The sequence below is a fragment of the Saimiri boliviensis genome, chromosome 4 (genome assembly GCF_048565385.1).
Source record: "Saimiri boliviensis isolate mSaiBol1 chromosome 4, mSaiBol1.pri, whole genome shotgun sequence".
Lineage (NCBI taxonomy): Eukaryota > Metazoa > Chordata > Mammalia > Primates > Cebidae > Saimiri > Saimiri boliviensis.
Window position 1 is genome coordinate 17,831,072 of NC_133452.1, and position 20,757 is coordinate 17,851,828.

The 20,757-nt window shown below is 37.5% G+C and overlaps 1 protein-coding gene across 23 annotated transcripts in view; it reads left to right on the forward strand.

Moving 5' to 3' along the window:
* Nucleotides 1-20,757, forward strand: part of SYNE1 (spectrin repeat containing nuclear envelope protein 1) — a 518,258-nt gene that overhangs the window by 416,173 nt on the left and 81,328 nt on the right. For all 23 annotated transcript variants that reach the window (XM_074397242.1, XM_074397246.1, XM_074397241.1 and 20 more), the window contains 9 exons: nt 1,404-1,537; nt 2,459-2,663; nt 4,575-4,757; nt 5,375-5,521; nt 8,434-8,588; nt 10,743-10,890; nt 12,967-13,061; nt 16,295-16,529; nt 18,754-18,948. In XM_074397242.1, coding sequence (XP_074253343.1) covers nt 1,404-1,537; nt 2,459-2,663; nt 4,575-4,757; nt 5,375-5,521; nt 8,434-8,588; nt 10,743-10,890; nt 12,967-13,061; nt 16,295-16,529; nt 18,754-18,948 — 1,497 coding nt within the window. The remainder of the gene's footprint in view (nt 1-1,403; nt 1,538-2,458; nt 2,664-4,574; nt 4,758-5,374; nt 5,522-8,433; nt 8,589-10,742; nt 10,891-12,966; nt 13,062-16,294; nt 16,530-18,753; nt 18,949-20,757) is intronic.

Genomic DNA, 20,757 nt, shown 5'->3' on the forward strand with positions numbered 1-20,757 from the left:
TGACTTTCTTAAGGAAATATCTTTTTTACAGGGGTGTGAGAAAGAGGAAGGACAAAATTTCTCTGTATAATTCCTTAACCCTTAAATTGTTACAGATACTAAGGATGACTAAAACTTCTTTTGAGAATAGTAATTTAAAAGCACCTCTAACAACTTTGAGGAGGTTAGAAGTGCTTTTTAATTTAACATGTGTTATGTTTAATACTTGCAAAAACTGTCTTAAGACCTGAAAGGATTAAGAATCTCTTTTCCTTGATTATTTTCATTTGAAGGTATCAGATATTGGTGTTAAATAGTAATTGATTTTTGTAGCCTACTTCATTTGTGGAGTTTTAGGAAGAATTGAGTCTATTACCTCAGCACCATTTCCAAGGAAACAACTTTCTTTCAGTTCCCTTACTGGTCCTTGGTAGAAGACTATTTAGATAGGCTTGGTAGAAAATGCCAAACCTGTCTGATAGATATTCTTTACTTTAAGCAGTCTTGACATATACAATGTATTCAATGCATTGTTATTAATTATAGTGTCCATTCTGCACAGTGGATCACTAAAGCTTATCCCTCCTGTCTAACTGAAACTGTGTACCTTTTGATCAACATCTTCCTTTTCCCCATCTAATCCCTTGTCTCATGCTCTGATAACTACCATTCTACTCTTTACTTCTATGAGTTCAACTTTGCTAGACAAAAATGGATAAGTATGTGAGGTAATGATATGTTAATTAACTTAATTCATTTCAAAATGTAAACATATATCAAAACATTGTATCGTATGCTGCAAATACATACAATTATTATTTGTCCATTAAAAATCTTTTGTTTTTAATTAAAACTAATTCTAGGCAAGGAAGAACACCCAGAGATAAAACTTGACAAAGCTGTGCCTTGTTAGAGTTTTCATCATTGGGAGTTTGTGGTAGAAGCACTCTATTTTATTACATACTAGGTATTACATGCTAGGGTATTACGTACTAGTATTACATACTAGGATATTACATATCTAGTTATCACATACTAGGTATGTAATAAAATAGACCTGGCTTTGGCTTTGAGTATCAAAGAGATCCACAGTTTGGCAGATAACATTACATATGCCCTTGCTGTGGCTTCCTACCAGACGATGAACAAGGGCACTCTACGTGAGCTTTTCCAGCAGAATTCAAATACCAGTAGAAGAAGGCTTCATTGCTAAGAACCTCTTCTGATAGCCAAAATAACAAAATCCTAAAAAAGAGAATAAACGATGATTTAAAGAAAGCTGTAAAGCACTGGTGTTAAGTCATGCCTGGTTTACATATATCTATGTACATAGTTAGGAAATCATATACACATTCATTTTAAATTTGCATATTACGATTCAGATCTGTCATGTCTTTGTCTTTTGTGGGACTTTTTTTGGACAGAATCTTCAAGATGATCTAGAGAAACAGGAAACAAGCTTACAGAAATTCGGCTCTGTCACCAACCAACTATTAAAAGAGTGTCAGCCACCTGTGACAGAAACTCTTACCAATACACTGAAAGAAGTCAACATGAGGTATGGTGTATGTTAACTTCTCCCACTATTTATATCACAGCCTTCTTATTAATAAGGATAGAAATAAAACTTAGTGACATTTTGAATTTGAGCTACATAGTTTCTGTTCCTTTAAAGTTCACGTTCACAAAATGAATTTAAGGATAAATAAATGTAGTCAAGAGATTTAGAAAGAATTCGAACTGTTGTTCTTTTATTTTCTTTTTGTAAGTAGTTTGAAAATACAATTTTTTTATACTTTAAGTTCTGGGGTACATGTGCAGATCTTGCAGGACTGTTACATAGATATACACATGCCATGGTGGCTTGCTGCCTCCATCCCCTCTTCACCTACATTAGGTATTTCTCCTAATGTTATCCCTTCCCAACTTCCCCACCCCCTGCTATCACTCCCTTAGCCCCCTCACCCAAAGACAGACTCCAGTGTGTGATGTTCCCCTCCCTGTGTCCATGTGTTCTCATTGTTCAACACGCATTTATGAGTTTCCAGGTTCATCCACATCCCTGCAAAAGACATGAACTCATCCTTTTTTATGGCTGCATAGTATTCCATGGTGTATATGTGCCACATTTTCTTTATCCAGTCTATCATTGATGGGCATTTGAGTTGGTTCCAAGTCTTTGCTATTGTAAACAGTGCTGTCATGAACATATATGTGCATGCGTCATTATAATAGAACGATTTATGATTGTTCCTGTTTCTGCTTTCCATCCTGTCCTTTGATGGCAAACCCAAAGATTGCCATAATCCTCATTACCTACCTTGAAACAGTGACTTATGAAACATTCATTTTTATTATGTTAACTAGAAATGAGTATGTCTATATTCACATGAACTAGGATCATGAAAAATAAAATAGCAAATATCAACATTTGGTGAGAGGTGGTAATCTGCTTATGAGTGTTGGTTATTACCTCCAGATGGAATAACTTGCTGGAGGAGATTGCTGAGCAGCTACACTCCAGCAAGGCCCTACTTCAGCTTTGGCAAAGATACAAGGACTACTCCAAACAGTGCTCTTCAACGGTTCAGCAGCAGGAGGATAGAACCAATGAGCTCTTGAAGGCAGCCACAAACAAGGATATCGCCGATGATGAGGTTGCTACGTGGATTCAAGATTGCAACGTACGTTCAGGAGCTATCTCGTTTTCCTGACATGCCCTTCTTAGACTGCTGAAGTTTAGTTTTTGGTCTGTGTAAGCTTTGGTATGTCTCTCTGTATGAGACAGTTATCTAAAAATAATTGCATTAGCATCAAAGAGCCTACCTGATTTTCAGAACACAGGTGCACATGCGTCAGATTAAGAGATTTCTTCCCATTGTTTCATTTTTTAAAATGAGTTGTTTTCCCATTTCTCCTAGTGGAATTTAGTCAGTGTGAAAGTTCTAGGGGATGGTCAATGTAAGACATAATCATATGGGGAATAATGTTCTATGTATTGTCCATTTACATTCATTATCTCCTATGTAAGCATCTGCACAATAGTTTTATCTAAGATATTAATGGAAGAAAGAAGTCTTTCTCTGCTGATGTACTGGTATACTTCTTTTAATACCTTTTTAATAATTCTGTTTTTCACTATAGCTGCCAATAACCTACTTAAGGGTTTAAGGAACAGCTCTTCTCTTGTTTCAACCATTAGATGGCTCTTACTATTTGTCCTTATTGGTCTTTATTTTTATGAGCTTGTTATAAGGATCTTTTTATAAACTTTTCCAAATCAGTTTATTAGAATTAGGCAAGCTACAAAAACCTTATAAATAAAAGTTTGATCTATTCTAATACCTTCAACCTGAACAACCACTTTAAAGCTAGAGATGGATTTTTTTGTTGTTGTTGAGACAAGAGTCTGGCCCTGTTGCCCGGGCTGGTGTGCCACAGTGTGACCTTGGCTCACTGCAACCCCCACCTCCTGGATTCAAGTGATTCTCAGGCCTCAGCCTCCTGAGTAGCTGGGATTAGAGGCAGCTGCCACCATGCCTGGCTATTTTTTTTTATTTTTAGTAGAGACGGAATTTCACCATATTGGTCAGGATGATCTCGAACTCCTGACCTCATGATCCACCTCCCAAAGTGCTGGGATTACAGGCATGAGCAACTGCGCCTGGCTGAGATGGATATTTTAAAATAAAGATGATATGGTGCTTTTTTCATCCACATAATTTATATATACAAGAGCTGTCATTTTCAATACTCCTGAACTGAAATACACCTTGTCTGTTATCTGTATCAAGCTCAGCAGCCCTTTGTTTTCCTTTCTGTCACAGAAGTCACTGCCGAGGTGTAGCATGACTGGGTGGACACCGGCAACAGGTAGAAGAAGCAGTCACCTGTTATCTCTTAATAACAGGGTAGAAAGCAGAAATAAGGAATTTCCAATGGCTTGTGTTTTTTAACCTGTAAGAGGGTTCCACAAAGTGGAGGCTAAGAGATGCCTTAGAAAAGAATGGGAATACAGACTACTCTTACCCCCTGCTCCCCCAAATCATCACTGGGTTCTGTATCTTGCTGAGATAGGAGGTTGTTGTACTTGCAATAATGTGATCACACATATAGAAGATACCACTGACAGATGCCTGGTGTGTATAATAATAATAGAAAAAGGAAAAATAAAACATTTTGTTTTCAATTTGATATAAATTACCTCAAGAGGTAGGAAAAAAACTTCCAAAATATTTTCAGTTATTGGCTTGACTCTTGGATCATGGCTTTGTTTGTTTGTTTGTTTATATATGTTTTTCCGCATTTCCCCAAGGTCCTATAATGAGCCTACATAGCTTTTACTAACAGAAGAGTCATCATATATATAGCTATATGTTATATGTATATAATACATATTTAAAATATTATTATGCATAGCCTTTTAAAAAATTGGATTCAATACTTGATCATTTTTCCACAGGTGAACGTTATGTCACATAATAATTTGATCAGCAGGAATTGTGTGTTCCTAGATGCGTCGCCCTTTGCCAACTGCTGTTTATGATAAGGAATATAAATGTGCTTCACAGTGGGCTTATTTCCACCTTTTATAGGACCTCCTCAAAGGACTAGGCACAGTTAAAGATTCCCTCTTCGTTCTGCATGAGCTGGGAGAGCAACTCAAGCAGCAAGTGGATGCTTCAGCAGCATCAGCCATTCAATCGGACCAACTCTCTTTGAGTCAACACTTGTGTGCCCTAGAGCAGGCTCTCTGCAAACAACAGACCGCGTTACAGGTACAGAGCTCCTATTCAGTATCTTCTATAAATGGGGTGTTCTCTAATATCTGGGTGCAAACACAGGAAAAAAATTCCTTGTCGTTGCAACAATGCCTCATTCAAGACTAAAATAATAAGTAAACAAATTTGAAAGTTCTGATGGGGTGATGAAGGTGGAAGTTTTACACTGTTTTCTACAAAGTAATTTAAAAATCAATTTAAGATGCAAGACCCTGAACCAATGCCTGCCTCTGTGGTCTGTTAGACTAATAAGCATGAAGCAATTTTAATATGAATACTCATGTTTTTATAACTTAGACTTTGACAAGAATCAGAAGACTTTTTAGATCCATTGTTTGATCATATATTTAAAGGATAATTTTAATTGTTATTGACTAGTGGTGTGTAGAAATAATTCTAGTTTTTAGAAAAATTACATAAAGAAGATTTAAATTGTTAAAGCCTGGGATTACAGGCATTATTTTTAGGAATGATGTCTTGAAAATGGCAATTTGATACAAGAATATGAAAAATAATTTTAACATTCACTTGCCCTTTTAGTAGGCTTTATTCAAATACTGATTATTTTTTTTTACTAAAATACCAATTTCTTAATTTCTTTTGTGAAAAAAAAGGCTGGAGTTCTTGATTATGAAACCTTTGCCAAGAGTTTAGAAGCTTTGGAGGCCTGGATAGTGGAAGCTGAAGAAATACTACAAGGGCAGGACCCTAGCCACTCATCTGACCTCTCCACCATCCAGGAAAGGATGGAAGAACTTAAGGTAAGTGTGTTTAAATCTGAGTCCCAGATTTTTTACCATCCGTCTTCAAATCTCTCTTTTTTTTTTTTTTTTTTTTGAGATGGAGTCTTATTCTGTTTCCCAGGCTGGAGTGCAGTGACGCAATCTTGGCTCACTGCAACCTCCACTTTCTGGGTTCAAGTGATTCTCCTGCCTCAGCCTCCCAAGTAGCTGGGATTATAGGTGCATGCCACCATGCCTGGCTATTTTTTGTATTTTTAGAAGAGATGAGGTTTCACCATGTTGGCCAGGCCGGTCTTGAACTGATCACCTGACCTCAGGTGATCTACCTGCCTTGGCCTCCCAAAGTACTGGGATTATAGGCATGAGCAACCACACCCAGCCCTATTTTCAAAATTTAAGGGAAACTCAAAGCTGATGTAGACTCACTCTTTCTTTCGAGTGAGCTCCCAGTGAGACTTTCTCTGGCAAACAGTGGACTGTGTGCTGGCAGTGTTCACAGGCTGATTTCCCAGCTCACTCCTGGAAACCACCTCACTCCTCCTTCTTTCCACTGCTGGTCCCTCTCCATGTTCCTGTGACCAGTCCATCACCTCCCTATTAACTTTTGAACCTCTCATCTCTGTTTCTAACATCTTCTACTCCTAGCTCAAGCTACTCTTATCTCCCTCGGACACTACAGTGGCCTCCCACACATCCATATCCACCCACCCAACCTCCCCTCCCCCTGGCTGTCAGAATGATTTCTTCCTTTTTTTTAGAGTTTTACTTAATTAGCTTGATTTAATCATTCTACATTATATGAAAGCATCATATCATACTCCATAAATATATATGATTATAATTTGTTAGTCAAAAGTAATTTAATAATTTTTAAAAAGAAAAAACAAAGGATTTTACTTAATTGTAAATGATTTTTTTTTTGAGACAGAGTCTCGCTCTGTTGCCCAGACGAGAGTGCAGTGACATGATCTCATCTCACTGCAACCTCTGCCTCCCAGTTTGAAGCAATTTTCCTGCCTCTGCCTCCTGAGTAGCTGATTCTACAGGCACCCACCACCACGCCCAGCTAATTTTTGTATTTTCAGTAGAGATGAGGTTTCACTATATTGGCCAAGCTGATCTTGAACTCCTAACCTTGTGATCCTCCCACCTTGGCCTCCCAAAGTGCTGGGATTACAGGTGTAAGCCACAACGCTGGCCGGTTGTGAATGATTTTAAATGTTCAGTAAAGTAAGCAAAATAATACAACAGATGTGAACATTTTATCATATTATTCCCTTGGTTAAAATCTTCAAGGGTTCCCACTGCTCTTAGGGAAAAGACCATGTGCCTTATCAGGGCACCATGTTGTTTTTACCTTTCCTGAGGATCTCATTCTGTTGCACCACTGCCCATCTCCCCCTCCAGCCACTCGGGTGCCACCGTGCTTCCCAATGTCTGTGCACGTGACGTTTCCTCTCTCTGGATTTTTTTCTTGTCCTCGTCAGCGTATTCCTCATTAAAAAAAGTAAATCCTGGTCCTTTTGTCTAATGTCACTCTCTTAGGAAAGTCTCCACTGTCTGTCCAGGGCCAGGCTCCCCAGTGACACATTTTCATAGCACTCTGTGGTTTTTCTTCCATGCTCTATCACGTCATTTAATTACATTCCTGTGAGTAGGGGACTAGTGTTACACTTGCGATACTGGAACAGTATCTTAATCCCTGAAAGTGCCATGAGGTGAAAGACTGTGTCATGTCAATTTTGTTCATTGCTGATGTCTACCCATGGACGATATGCCATTTTTAGTTATATTTTAGTTTCAATACTTGAGATTTATTCTTTCTTTAGAAAGCATGGTCTTTTGCAGAGCATGCAAAGAGAAGACACGCACATAGCCAAAGGTGGTCTGACATTTTCTCCTTCCTGTAATCAATTTCCTAGATGGAGATAAGAATGCCCGTGGGAAAACCAGAACTAACAACTTGGTCCTGTGTTTGAAGGGAGGGGAGAGATCTGAAAGAATAGATCGCTGTTTTGGTTGAGTCTCACCCTCACCAGTTCTGGGGTGGGGCGTCAGGGACCCCAAACTACTCTTAAGGCAATGTGTGGTCACGTCAGAGCTCAAGTGAGATTGTATTTCCTCTGGCAGGAACCCAACAAGGTTTGTTTACCCTGTTCTTCCATTTGCTGGCTGGGTGGCCTGGAGAACTTTTACTTACTTTCTGTGCCTCCCTTTCCTCCCTTGTGAAGAGGGAAGCGCAGCATGACTTACGTGATTGTTTTGTGGATAAAATGAGTTATTGCTTGTAAAGCTCTTTAACAATGCTTGATTCATAGTAAATGCTCAATAAATGTTAGCTCTCACTGTTATAACTTTTATTTGTTGTGAATAATAAAGGAGGAAATTAGCATGAACAAATTAAACATAAATAGTAAGAAGTAAGGCCTTTTATTTATCAGCATAATTTTTATCCTTTGTCAGTTCTATCAGGAATTACACATGAGTAAATAAATCAAATAAGTAATATAATATATATAATATAATTACATGAGTAAATAAATCAAGTAAATAGTATATGTAATATAATGTAAATATATGTAATAAAAATCGAGTAACGTATGTAAATCAACTAAATAATACACTTGTGTGTATAATCCATACAAGTAAATAATATAATATACCAAGTAAAAATATAATGCATGTAAACAGTCAATAAAGGATAATGAGTAGCTTGAGTAGCAATAGCAGCAGCAGCAGCAGCAGTGTAGACTGAAGAGGAGATTTGGCTTTTTTTTATTTGTACCTGTAGATATTGTAAGTATGTGGCCTCGAAATGCAGAGGCCACTAGACCAAAGACCAGCTTCTTCCTGAAATTCACTGTGCACTTTGAAAAAGCTTTGCCTTTTTTGACCATGATGCTAAGCCTACTTTTAAATCTTGCTTCTAGGGACAGATGTTAAAATTCAGCAGCATGGCTCCAGATTTAGACCGTCTAAATGAGCTTGGATATAGGTTACCCTTGAATGATAAGGAAATCAAAAGGATGCAGAATCTGAACCGCCACTGGTCTCTGATCTCCTCTCAGACGACAGAAAGATTCAGGTAGAGTAAACAAGAGATGCCTTGGTTGCTCCAATTGTCTTAGTCTGGTTTGTGCTGCTATTATCAAAATACCACAGAATGCGTAATTTATAAAGAACAGAAATGTATGAGAGGCTCACAGTTCTGGATACTGGGAATTCCACAGTCAAGGTGCTAGCAGATTCAGTTGTCTGGTGAGGGATGCTCTCTGCTTTCAAGATGGCACCTTTTTGCTACCTTCAGGAGCGGAGGGGCACACGCAGTGGAAGGTAGAAGGGCAACAGTGCTGAACGCTCTTTTTTGTTGTTATACTTTAAATTCTGGGGTACATGTGCAGATCTTGCAGGATTGTTGAATAGGTATACGCATGCCATGGTTGTTTGCTGCATCCATCCCCCGGTCACCTACATTAGGTTTCTCCTAATGTTATCCCTCCCTATTCCCCGGACCTCTTGTTATCCCTCCCCTAGCTCCCCCACCCCACAACAGGCCCCAGTGTGTGATGTTCCCCTTTCTGTGTCCATGTGTTCTGATTGTTCAACACCTACTTATGAGAATAAGCTGTGTTTGGTTTTCTGTTCTTGTGTCAGTTTGCTAAGAATGATGGTTTCCAGCTTCATCCATGTTCCTGCAAAGGACATAAACTCATCCTTTTTTATTATTACATAGTATTCCATGGTGTATATGTGCTGCATTTTCTTTATCCAGTCTATCATTGATGGCATTTGGGTTGGTTCCAAGTCTTTGCTATTATAAGCAGTGCCGAAATGAACATTTGTGTGCACGTGTCTTTATAATAGAACAATTTATAATCTTTTGGATATATACCTAGTAATGGGATTGCTGGGGCAAATGGTATTTCTGTATCTAATTAAACTTAAGAGTTTCTGCACAGCAAAAGAACCAATCATTAGAGTGAACCGGCAACCAACAGAATGTGAAAAAATTTTTGCAATCTACCCATCTGACAAAGGAGTAATAACCAGAATCTACAAAGAACTTAAACAAATTTACAAGAAGAAAACAACCCCATCAAAAAATGGGCAAAGGATATGAACAGATACTTCTCAAAAGAAGAAATTTATACAGCCAACAAACGTGAAAAATGCTCATCATCACTGGTCATTAGAGAAATGCAAATCAAAACCACATTGAGATACCATCTCATGCCAGTTAGAATGGCAATCATTAAAAAATCTGGAGACAACAGATTCTGGAGAGGATGTGGAGAAATAGGAACACTTTTACACTGTTGATGGGAGTGTAAATTAGTTCAGCCATTGTGAAAGACAGTGTGGCAATTCCTCAAGGATCGTGAATCCTCTTTTATAAGACCCTCAATCCCAGTCACAAAGGCGGAGTCCTCCAGGTCTAATCACCTTGTAAAGGCTCCACCTCAGAATACTACCAACATTCACCATTACGTTTAAACATCTGAATTCTGGAAGGGACGCATTCAAACCATAGCACCAATGTATCAATAGAATATAAGTGCATAATTTGTGTATATTTATAAATTCTTATCTTTCCCATAACACTGACAAAATTTGAACTAAAAGTGGTCAATTCAAATTGTAATTTCTCATGTTTAATGTACTAAATAGTGCTTTAATCAGAAAACTCTTTTAAATGAGAACATCTAAGAATATATTAAAGGATAGACATAACTTTTATCATTTTTAAAAAGGTATGTTTTAAAATTTCACATTTTTTCAATTTTCTTTCTTTTTTTTTGAGACAGAGTTTCACTCCTGTCACTCAGGCTGGAGTGCAGAGGTGCAGTCTTGGCTCACTGCAACCTCTGCCTCCCGGATTCAAGTGATTCTCGTGTCTCAGCCCCCCAAGTAGCTGGGATTACAGGCACACACCATCACACCTGGCTAATTTTTGTATTTTCAGTAGAGACGGGGTTTCACCGTTTGACCAGGCTGGTCTCAAACTCCTGGCCTCAGGTGATCTGCCAACCTTGGCCTCTCAAAGTGCTGAGATTATAGGCATGAACCACTGCACCTGGTCTCTTTTGTCTTTTTTAAAAGAATTTTACCACCTAACATGAAAGCTTTTTGGTGGTCCAATTAGAATTGAGCACAGAGATTATTTAATCTAGTTGTATATACTAGAAATATGAGAATAAGCAGCAAAATAACCATCGTTCCTTGACCTTTGTTCTTTCAGCAAGTTACAGTCATTTTTGCTACAACATCAGACTTTCTTGGAAAAATGTGAAACATGGATGGAATTCCTAGTTCAAACGGAGCAAAAGTTAGCAGTAGAGATTTCAGGAAATTATCAGCATCTTTTGGAACAGCAGAGAGCACATGAGGTAAGTTATATCAGTAGATTTGGGGGTAATAAGAAATTTTTAGGCCTTTGGAAGATGCTACAAAACGCTACGTGAAAGAACTAAAATCGGGCCCTTTGCACTGAGTATCCAAATGCATGCATCATTTTGCCTTATTTCTTAAGCTTGAGGTTTTGATGACTTAATTATGAAAATGTGGTCCTACTGGCTGCTCCATGGTTGGTTATATGCACATGTCAACCTTCAGTTCCTCATATAGTGCCAGAATTGTGATTAAAGGCTCCTTACTCGAAGCAGGCAAAGTTGATGGAAAGTGTATAGATAGGCAGTTTTCAAATTAGGTTAGAGACAACTTTAATATTGTCAAGGTCAACTGCTTAAGAGACTATGCTTTGATTAAAAGTCTTTAAAATTTTTGTGTTCTTCAAAAAGCATATTTGAATTTTATACCAGGAATTCACGCTGTCATATGTTTCCAGGTATACCTCTTGATTAAATTGCATTCTAATTATTTCTTAAGAAACAGAGAGTGGGAAGAACTATATATAAAAAGAAAATTAATTAATTTGCCCACTCTTAGTCCTTAGCTAGGAGTGGAATTACTTTATTATGCAATTACTTTATTTAACTCTATGTAACTCTATATGGTAACTCTATGTTAACTGTTTTCCAAGGCAGCTACACCATTTTACATTCCCATCAGCAATGTCTTAGGGTTCCAGTTTCTTTATACACTCAGCAACATTTGTTATTTTTTCTTTTAGTCATCCTTGTGGGTGTGAGATGCAATCTCATTGTAGTGTTTTTCTATTATTTCATCATTGGTCAACTCAATAAAACTGGATTTAAAAATACCTTAGATGTCTTTAAATTCTCTATTTTAAAAATTCTGAATTAAGCTTTTCTTTGCTTTTAAGTAAGACCTCTCTCTCCATGTGCATATAATTCATAAACACACATACCAACTTAGTTACACCAATAAATAGCAATATAAGGACTAAGAGTGAGCAAATTAATTTTTATAATATTTACAGACTTTACAACCATTACCACAATCAATATTATCTTGAGATAAATGAAAATATGTGTCCACACAAAATCTTGTATAGGTACGTTGTTTATAGGAGCATTAGTCATAATAGTCAAATCATGGAAACAACCAAAATGTCCATCAACTGATAAATGGGTAAATAAAATGTGATGTCTATGTAATAGAATACTAGTCACAACAAAAAGGAGTAAGTTACTGATATATGCTGCAACATGTATGAACCTTGGAAACATTATGCCAAGGGGAAGAAGCCAGTCACAGAAGACCACAGATTGCAAAATTCCATTTATATGAAATGTCCAGAATAAGTAATCCATAGAGACATAAAATAAATTAGTCATTGCTGAAGGCTGGAGGATTGGGAAGAAATGGGGAAATGATTGCTAAATGAGGATAGAGTTTCTTTTTGGGGTGATGAAAATTCTAAAATTGACCATGGTAATGATTGTAAAGTCTGTAAATATAATAAACGTTCCTAAATTGAACATTTTAAATGAATGAATTGTGTGGTATGTGAATTGTTGCTCAATAAAGCTGTTTAGAAAACAAATAATTCAAAGGACCTCCTGTTGAGTTTTGAAAATAGTCAAACAACTTTATTAACCTAATTAAATTTTAGAAACAATGAGTTTTAAAAGACCAGGAAAAAAAAACTGGGCTATTGTTTTTTCTTTGACTTCTTTAAAGGTCCTAAGCTATTCTCTGTCTTGAATATGGACCATATTTTGGACACAAAATAAACCAGAAAACAAATTGTGCATTAACTTACTTTATTAGGTATTTTCAAAAGAAAGAAGAGAGATATAATTCTACTTTTAGTCATCTAGTTTTTGTAAACCAAACACTAAACTTTATCTTTGAGTACATCTTAATTGATGATTTAAAAACAAATTATTCCTAAACTGTAGGATTTCACACATTTTCTGATTCAGCTGGAGGTCACTTTCATAGTCTCGCTAAAACGAGACTATTTGGAAAGTTATCAGAGAACCGGTCACTAAAATTAGGAACTCTAAAGTATGTTCTCCTTTTTTTTAAAATTATAGTTGTTTCAAGCCGAGATGTTCAGTCGTCAGCAGATTTTACACTCAATCATTATTGATGGGCAGCGTCTTCTAGAACAAGGTCAAGTTGATGACAGGTAGGATCTTTGATAAATTATTATAAAGAAAGATTCCAGTAAATTAGTCATTTTCTTTTTAATGAGCAGATTAGAGGGCATATATCCAATCTTCCTGAGGCAATTGAACTGCAGTGGAGCCTCAGTAATTGGAGGAGAGGCTTGTCTCAATCTCTGAAATGACTGAGTATTGAATCTTTTTAGAGAACTGCTATTATATTATATGAAGGGCATAGAGTAATTGGAAATCACCTAGCCAACCTTCACTAGTCATCTGTAGGGAATGGAATCAATGAATAGATCAGCATGAACCATATCAGTGACCTATCAATGGTTTGTAAACAGATGCATCTAATATTCTCATGCAATTACAGAATTATTTTTTGTAAAAGGAGCATAGCGATCACTAGCCCATCTCTCTTACTTGTAGATGAAAAACCTGAAATCCACAAATATGAACTGATGTGACCAAGGTCACAGAACTAAATAGCAACAGAATCAGGCCTGGAGCCCGTGTCTGGTTTTCAGTCAGTACTGGATCTTGCCAGCCAGCTTACTCATGCCATGAGAATTCCTCTGTGTTTGAAACTGGTTTTCTACCTTAAATCAGATTACATGACACCTGAAATCTTTCTTCCTCTTCATTCAATAGCAAATTATTCCTTTATTAAAAATGCAGAGGTAAAAATGCAGCTTCTCCCCAGATTTATGGCATGTGAATTGACAATTTCATATGATATTTACATTTCCCAGGAACAATATTTACTTTATCTGATCTACTTTCCGTGGTGATATTTGGAGTATTAGTCTTATGTGTTTTGTTACATATGTAGTGACTACAGTTAACTTGATGTTTTTTCAAAAAATAGAAAATAAATTACTTTTATTGAGAGTTTTGTCTTTAATGTTGTAGAAGCAATTTCAGTTTTAAGTGGTTATTTCTTTGGAAGTACATGAAAGATATTCATGGTTAAGTTTGGAACAACAAAATGTGATATCGTATTTATTCTATTCTAAGAAAGACAAACTTAAATGTGAGCTTTCCTGAGAATTTAAGGCCTTGAAAATAAAACAAATTCAAATACAATTAACTTTTGTCTTTTGCTTTTATCATTTCTTATCCAGCTCTATAACAACATTATAAATGTTTAAGTCATTAAGTAAAATAAAAATTAAATACATGCAAGCCAGCATCGATTAAATTTTAAATAAAAACATTTAGGGAAAATATACCAAAGAGATAAAAATGGGAGGTTAGACTTGATAAAGAATTTTGAAAGTTGAAGGGAAAAATATCAGATTAGAACCTACTGACAATAAGAAGACCCTAGATTACAAGTGTGTTGTGTTCTGAAAGTTAATTTATGAGTTATGTGTTTTAGAGCGTCAAGTTTAGCACAGGGAACAATGTCATGTTTTAAGTAATTCTTCATGCTGGCAGGTAGTTCGGGACAGCTTGGTTGTACCAGGAGAGTGTGGGGAACCCTAAGAGGTCTTGGATAGTTCCCTGCTAGGGAAAGCAACACTGTACGGTATTCTCAAGTCCTGGAGTTGCATATTTTCTGAGATGACAGATGCTTGTAACTTTTAGGGTGTCATCATGAGCCTAATCCATCACATTTGAATGCTACAGCAATTGATTAGATACATCAGAATTTCCTTTCAAAAACAGAAGACATCATCAAAATCTAAGTAGCTATCATATGGACTTTTTTTTTTTTTTGAGACAGAGTTTTAATCTTTCACCCAGGCTGGAGTGAAGTGGCCCTATCTTGGTTCACTGCAACCTCCGCCTCCTGAGTAGCTGGGATTACAGGCATGCACCACCATGCCCGGCAATTTTTGTATTTTTAATAGAGACAGAATTTCACCCTCTCTATTAAAAGTACAAAAGGAAGTATACTACCTCCCCATGAGTGGTCTTGAACTCCTGACCTCAGGTGATCCATCACCTCAGCCTCCCAGGGTGCTGGGATTACAGGTGTGAGCCACCACACCTGGCCCATATGGATTTGTTTTTAAAATGAGAGGGCATACAAAATTTCTTGCAGGGGCTTTATATAGTATATTTTATTTTTAATACTCATTTTGTTAATATTGACTGTGTATTGTTCATGTTTTGTTTAAGTTGAGTCATTAAATAAGTTTTTAGGACTAACAGCATATTTTGTTACAAAATCAAAGTTTATAGTGTTTCTGGATAACAGGAAGTTTCAAGAAGACACAAGTCCAGAATAGTAAGTCTAATTCAAAGTTGATGCTACCCTCAAGAGAAGAAGAGAGCATATCTGAGGAAGAAAAGCAATACTATTATAATAGATAAATGCAAGCATTTAGTATTTAGTATTAAAGTGCAATGTTACTTGCACGTTACGTGTGAATAACACTGTAATCTACATAAAAACTCAATTCTGTTTGATGCGGGACAAACCCTTACTAGCCAGTTCTAGAGCCACAAGTTAAATATTAAATAAAACTTAATAAAGAACTACCTATATATTTTTAAAGCTAGAAAACAGAGAGGTAGGAACATATTAGAAGATCTGAGATTCTTTAGCCTGAACTTGAGAAATCTTAAGTAAAATTTATTATTTCTAAATATATTAATGACATTTATACAGACTATGATAATTCGTTTTCATCTTTCTGAGAATGAAGTGAAGTCAGCCTACAATGTAGAAGAGATAATTTAGATGAAAGTGTGAAATGATTTGCTAAAGGTTGGGGATGTTTATTGTGAGGGAGTACAGAGAGAGTTTATGGAATACAGTTTTTAAAAATCTTTTTAAATTACGTAATTTTATTCAAGTGACTTATGATCCTAACTGATGACAAAGGTTCTACATAAGCTTTGTTCCACACGTTTTCCTGCTGTGTGGCCCACAAGATGCCATTACCATCACAGCCTGCACACGTTGCTGTGGGGTTGCCCAAGATTTGCAGCTCTTCCCGTTGCATCTGCAGGTGTCCGCTCCTCCCCTGTCATGCTGTCAGGGAGAGAGTGAAGGACGATGACCTCACTGTAGATTTGTCTTCAACCTATGCTGAGACATGAAAACATTCACCATTTGCAAACACAGGTAGTTTAATTTTAAGCATTAATTGCAATAAACCCAGTAACCCAATAGTAGATCAAGGCATATTATTTGAAAACCACCACCATAGAATAGGGTTGTCGACAATGTATACACTGGCCGATTATGTAACTGCATCCAAGATAAAAGTGTTGTTTTAACCACATAATTCTGCACTAGGGATGAATTCAACCTGAAATTGACACTCCTCAGTAATCAGTGGCAAGGAGTGATTCGCAGGGCCCAGCAGAGGCGGGGGATCATTGACAGCCAGATTCGCCAGTGGCAACGCTACAGGGAGATGGCAGAAAAGCTTCGTAAATGGTTGGTTGAAGTGTCCTACCTCCCCATGAGTGGTCTCGGAAGTGTTCCTATACCACTGCAACAAGCAAGGACTCTCTTTGATGAAGTGCAGGTAAGATGCAAAACAGTGTTCTCACGCCTCTTAGATATTTCCACCGCTCACTTTTACCTTAGCCTTGGTTTTGCAAAAGGACTCTAGAGTGACATTGCAACTGGGACAAACATTGTTCTCAAATGTCAACAGAAATGTACAAAATGATTCAATTATGAAGCCCATATCGAATGCTGAAATGATAGTAAGCCCCAGCCTCTCACAAAGGCTCTATGGCCTCCCGCAGCTCACTAAATCCTAGCAGGCATGAAAAGCTAAGGGCAAAGAAAGGAAAACTTCATGTTGCTTGCATACGTTTTATTCTTGAGCACTTTAAACATGTAGCTTAAGTACTCCAAAGAAGGCAGGAAGCCCTGGCCTGTTTGAGTTCTTCATTTCCAGGTTGCCCTTTACCTTCGGGCTGCTAGCACCTTAGACAGTTACCTCCTGTCATTCTAGTCAGTCCTTCCAGGAGTATCCAATGGGCTCCTCTTCCTTTAAAGTCATTGTTCTTTAGTTCCTTTCTCCTTCAAATTTCTCTGGGAGCCCTCATTCACAGACATGACTTCAGCTGCCCCCTACCAGCAGAGAAGGAGCATATTGGTATCTTCTGGTCCTATTTTCCTACTGAACTTTTTTTTTTTTTTTTTGAGATGGAGTCTCACTCTGTCACTCATTCCATCACTCTATTGGAGTGCAGTAGTGCAATCTCAGCTTACCACAACCTCTGCCTCCCGGGTTCAAGTGATTCTCCTGCCTCAGCCTCCCAAGTAGCTGGGATTATAGGGATGCACCATCACACACAGCTAATTTTTGTATTTTTGTTGGTCAAGCTGGTCTCGAACTCCTGATTTTGTGATCCACCCTCTTCAGCCTCCCAATTTGCTGGGATTACAAGTGTGAGCCACTGTGCCCAGCCAGCCTGCTGAACTTTTGACTCATGCATCCAACCACATTTTGGATTTATGTCTGTTGGCATCACAGATGCCTTGTACCCTGTGGGTCCCAGCAGAACCTGTGATCTCAGGACCAACTATTATTTTTCCATCACACATCCAGGAAGTGTCATTAGCCTAGGAACCCTAGAATCATTTAAGAGCTATACTTCTCCTTGTCTATCACCCTCTTATCTAATCTCCCCGACTCTACATCCCTGCTGCCACTGCCTTAGTTATGTGCTCATGATTTCTAGCCCAGGTAGACAATAGTTTCCTAATCTGTCTTAGTATATCCAACACTAACCCTTCTTCCATTCTACTTTTACTTGATTGCTGAGTGCTTTTATTAAAACTTTAATCCAAACATCAACATTCTTTGTGAACCCCAGTCACTTTTAGTATAAAAAACAAATTTCATCATGCCTGTAATCCCAGCACTTCGGGAGGCTGAGGCGGTTGGATCACGAGGTCAGGAGTTCAAGACCAGCGTGGCTAACATGGTGAAACCCCATCTCTACAAGAATTAGCCAAGCATGGTGGTCCGTGCCTGTAGTCCCCAGCTACTCTGTAGGCTGAGGCAGGAGAATTGCTTGAACCTGGGAGGCAGAGGTTGCAGTGAGCCAAGATCACACCACAGCATTCCAGCCTGGGCCACGGAGCGAAATTTGCTCTGTCAAAAAAAAAAAAAAAAAAAAAAAAAAAGAAAGAAGGAAAGAAAAAAGAAAAACCAAATTTCTGCAAGATATTGTCTGGTCTCACTCCTGCCACTGTCTCCCATGCCTTCCACACTCTAGCCACTGAAAACTACATTCAGTTTTCTGAATTTATCATATTTTTCTCACAAAGTGAATGTGCCCATCCTCTTTTCTCTGTGAGAAGCTGTCCTCTCTTCCACTTCTCAACATACTCATTTCACCGCACCAGATCCTTCTGAATCTGGTGAAGTTCATTCAGCCTTGACTGCTTTGAGGAAGCCTCTCTGCCTCTTGATGTGCCCCCTACTGGATCAGGTGTTCCTCTGTATTCCTGTTCATCAATCTTAGAGAGTGGTTGTCTTATTGCATCGATTGTATTTACCTTGCGGACAGAAACTAAGCCTGTCTCCATTGTATTCTCACTCATTTATTCACCAGTGCCTCCATGCACAAAGCACGACCACAGTAAATGGTAGCTGGATGAAGGAGGGCATGCTAGCTATGTATGCTCAAAGTTAGGGGCATTTAAAAATGCTTATAGGAAGGAAACAATGAAGGAAAGAATCAGAAAATAAAAAGCTATGTTTTTTTTTTTTTTTTTTTTTTTTTCAGTTCAAAGAAAAGGTTTTCCTGCGGCAGCAAGGCAGCTACATCCTGACTGTGGAGGCTGGTAAGCAACTTCTTCTCTCGGCGGACAGTGGAGCTGAGGCTGCCTTGCAGGCCGAACTCACTGAGATCCAAGAGAAATGGAAGTCAGCCAGCATGCGACTGGAGGAACAGAAGAAAAAACTAGCCTTCTTGTTGAAAGTAAGTTCAGTTAGAAAAAAAGAACCAAAACTACTTTTAATCATCGTACTACTTCCTCCCATTGTTATTCTGCAAATCAAATAATACAGAGATCATCAAATAATACCCTGCAGTATTTTATCCTCTGTGTTTTATTTAAGACTTTGTCTCATCTTGTGCAAACCGGAAAAGTTTCCCAATTTTCAGCATTTCATTTTTCAGAAAAATCTCCCAACAAAGTAAAGCCTAATAAGACTAAGCTGTGAATTCTGATTAATGGCCAGTGCGAAGGCTTAGCCATGTGATGACTTTATAAATCCATACAGAAATTCAAAGGATAGGTTCCACTCCCTAATCTGAGACTCTAAAGTGGTTTTCAAGATTGATATCTCTTCTTTTATAGAAGGGAAAAACCAACCCAGAAAGATACTCTTGATTTATCTTAGCTGATCTAAGCGAGTTGCCACGAGCTAAAATCTCCAGGAGGTGTATTAAGCCCTTAGTTGGATGCAGGTACTCAATTCACCACATCAGGTCCTTCTTAACCTGGTGAAGTTCATTCAGCCTCGATTGCTTTGAGGAAGCCTCTTTACCTCTTGACGTGCCCCCTGCTGGATCACACAGTGAGTTTTGGAAAATGTAGATTTATCTGGACCTCCTACTTTTCTCTCTCACTGTCCAATTGCGTGTATAATGCATAATTAAATGAGCATTTTAAAAAGGACAGGCGCTCTAAAATAAGATAATCGCAAGTTAAAATCATAGTAAACCAAGTGACCTGTTAACTTAGCCTATCTAAGCCTCAGGTTTCCTCATCTGTAGAGTAGGTATATAATTTCACCTTGTCCTGTGACCATTGTGAGGATTTAATGAAATAATGATAGTGAATCATGTGGTACCTTACCTGGCTCATAGTGAGCACTAAATGAATGATAGTAATTACTGTGGTTGGTGTTATGATGATCTTTAAATGTAAAGGCAGCTAAATGCTATGGTCCTATATATGTTGATAATCACCAACGCTTGAATGATGGTATCTAATAAATTTAGCCTATCACATGTTTGGATCAAAGATAATGACTCTAAAGTTAGTAGAACAGATTTTGCTTTTTTTAATGCTTAAAGTGTGCATCACCATTGGATTTATTCTTTGGAATTTTATTTAATAATATGTTGTCTTCTGTGAAGGAAGCAATCCATCAAAAATGCCACTGAACAGCTATAAAGAACTATTATTTACACAAAGCACAATTCATCAGTAATGTAATATGATGGGTTCTTTTTCTTCCTTTTGCTTTTAGGAAGGGATTTAAAACATTGTAACTCATCCTGTAGAGAACACGTTAATCATTTCTTTTTTAATTTGTGTTGTGATTTTTGGAGATGTTTCCAAGGCTTAATAAGGCATGATGTGTAAGCCACTCCATTTGCTTTGCTTATCTGTCTGTTTGTTGGTATATAAAGCATCCACTTTAGAAGATATTTGCAGGCCCATGACATTAACTTATTTTCTTATAATTCATGTTGTAAAAGAACTTGGTTATAGATTCAGAATCTAAGTCATCCTTGGAAAGAGGAATTCTTCTTCTCTTCTTGTTAAAGTTTATTTTATTTTGACTCTTCACACTACATCCTGTTTCCCTAAGAAGGAATTTATAAATCTAAATTTCAGTGTTTCTATAGCCTCATTTTTAGTGTATTTTTCACCACAGCTTTAATACTTATCTATATTTAGCTTTTAATACTCTTAGTAAGTATGCCAAAAATAGGCATTATAATTCCATGCCCTCTATGTTCACCTTCTTCACTATCATCGCTTAATTTTGTTAT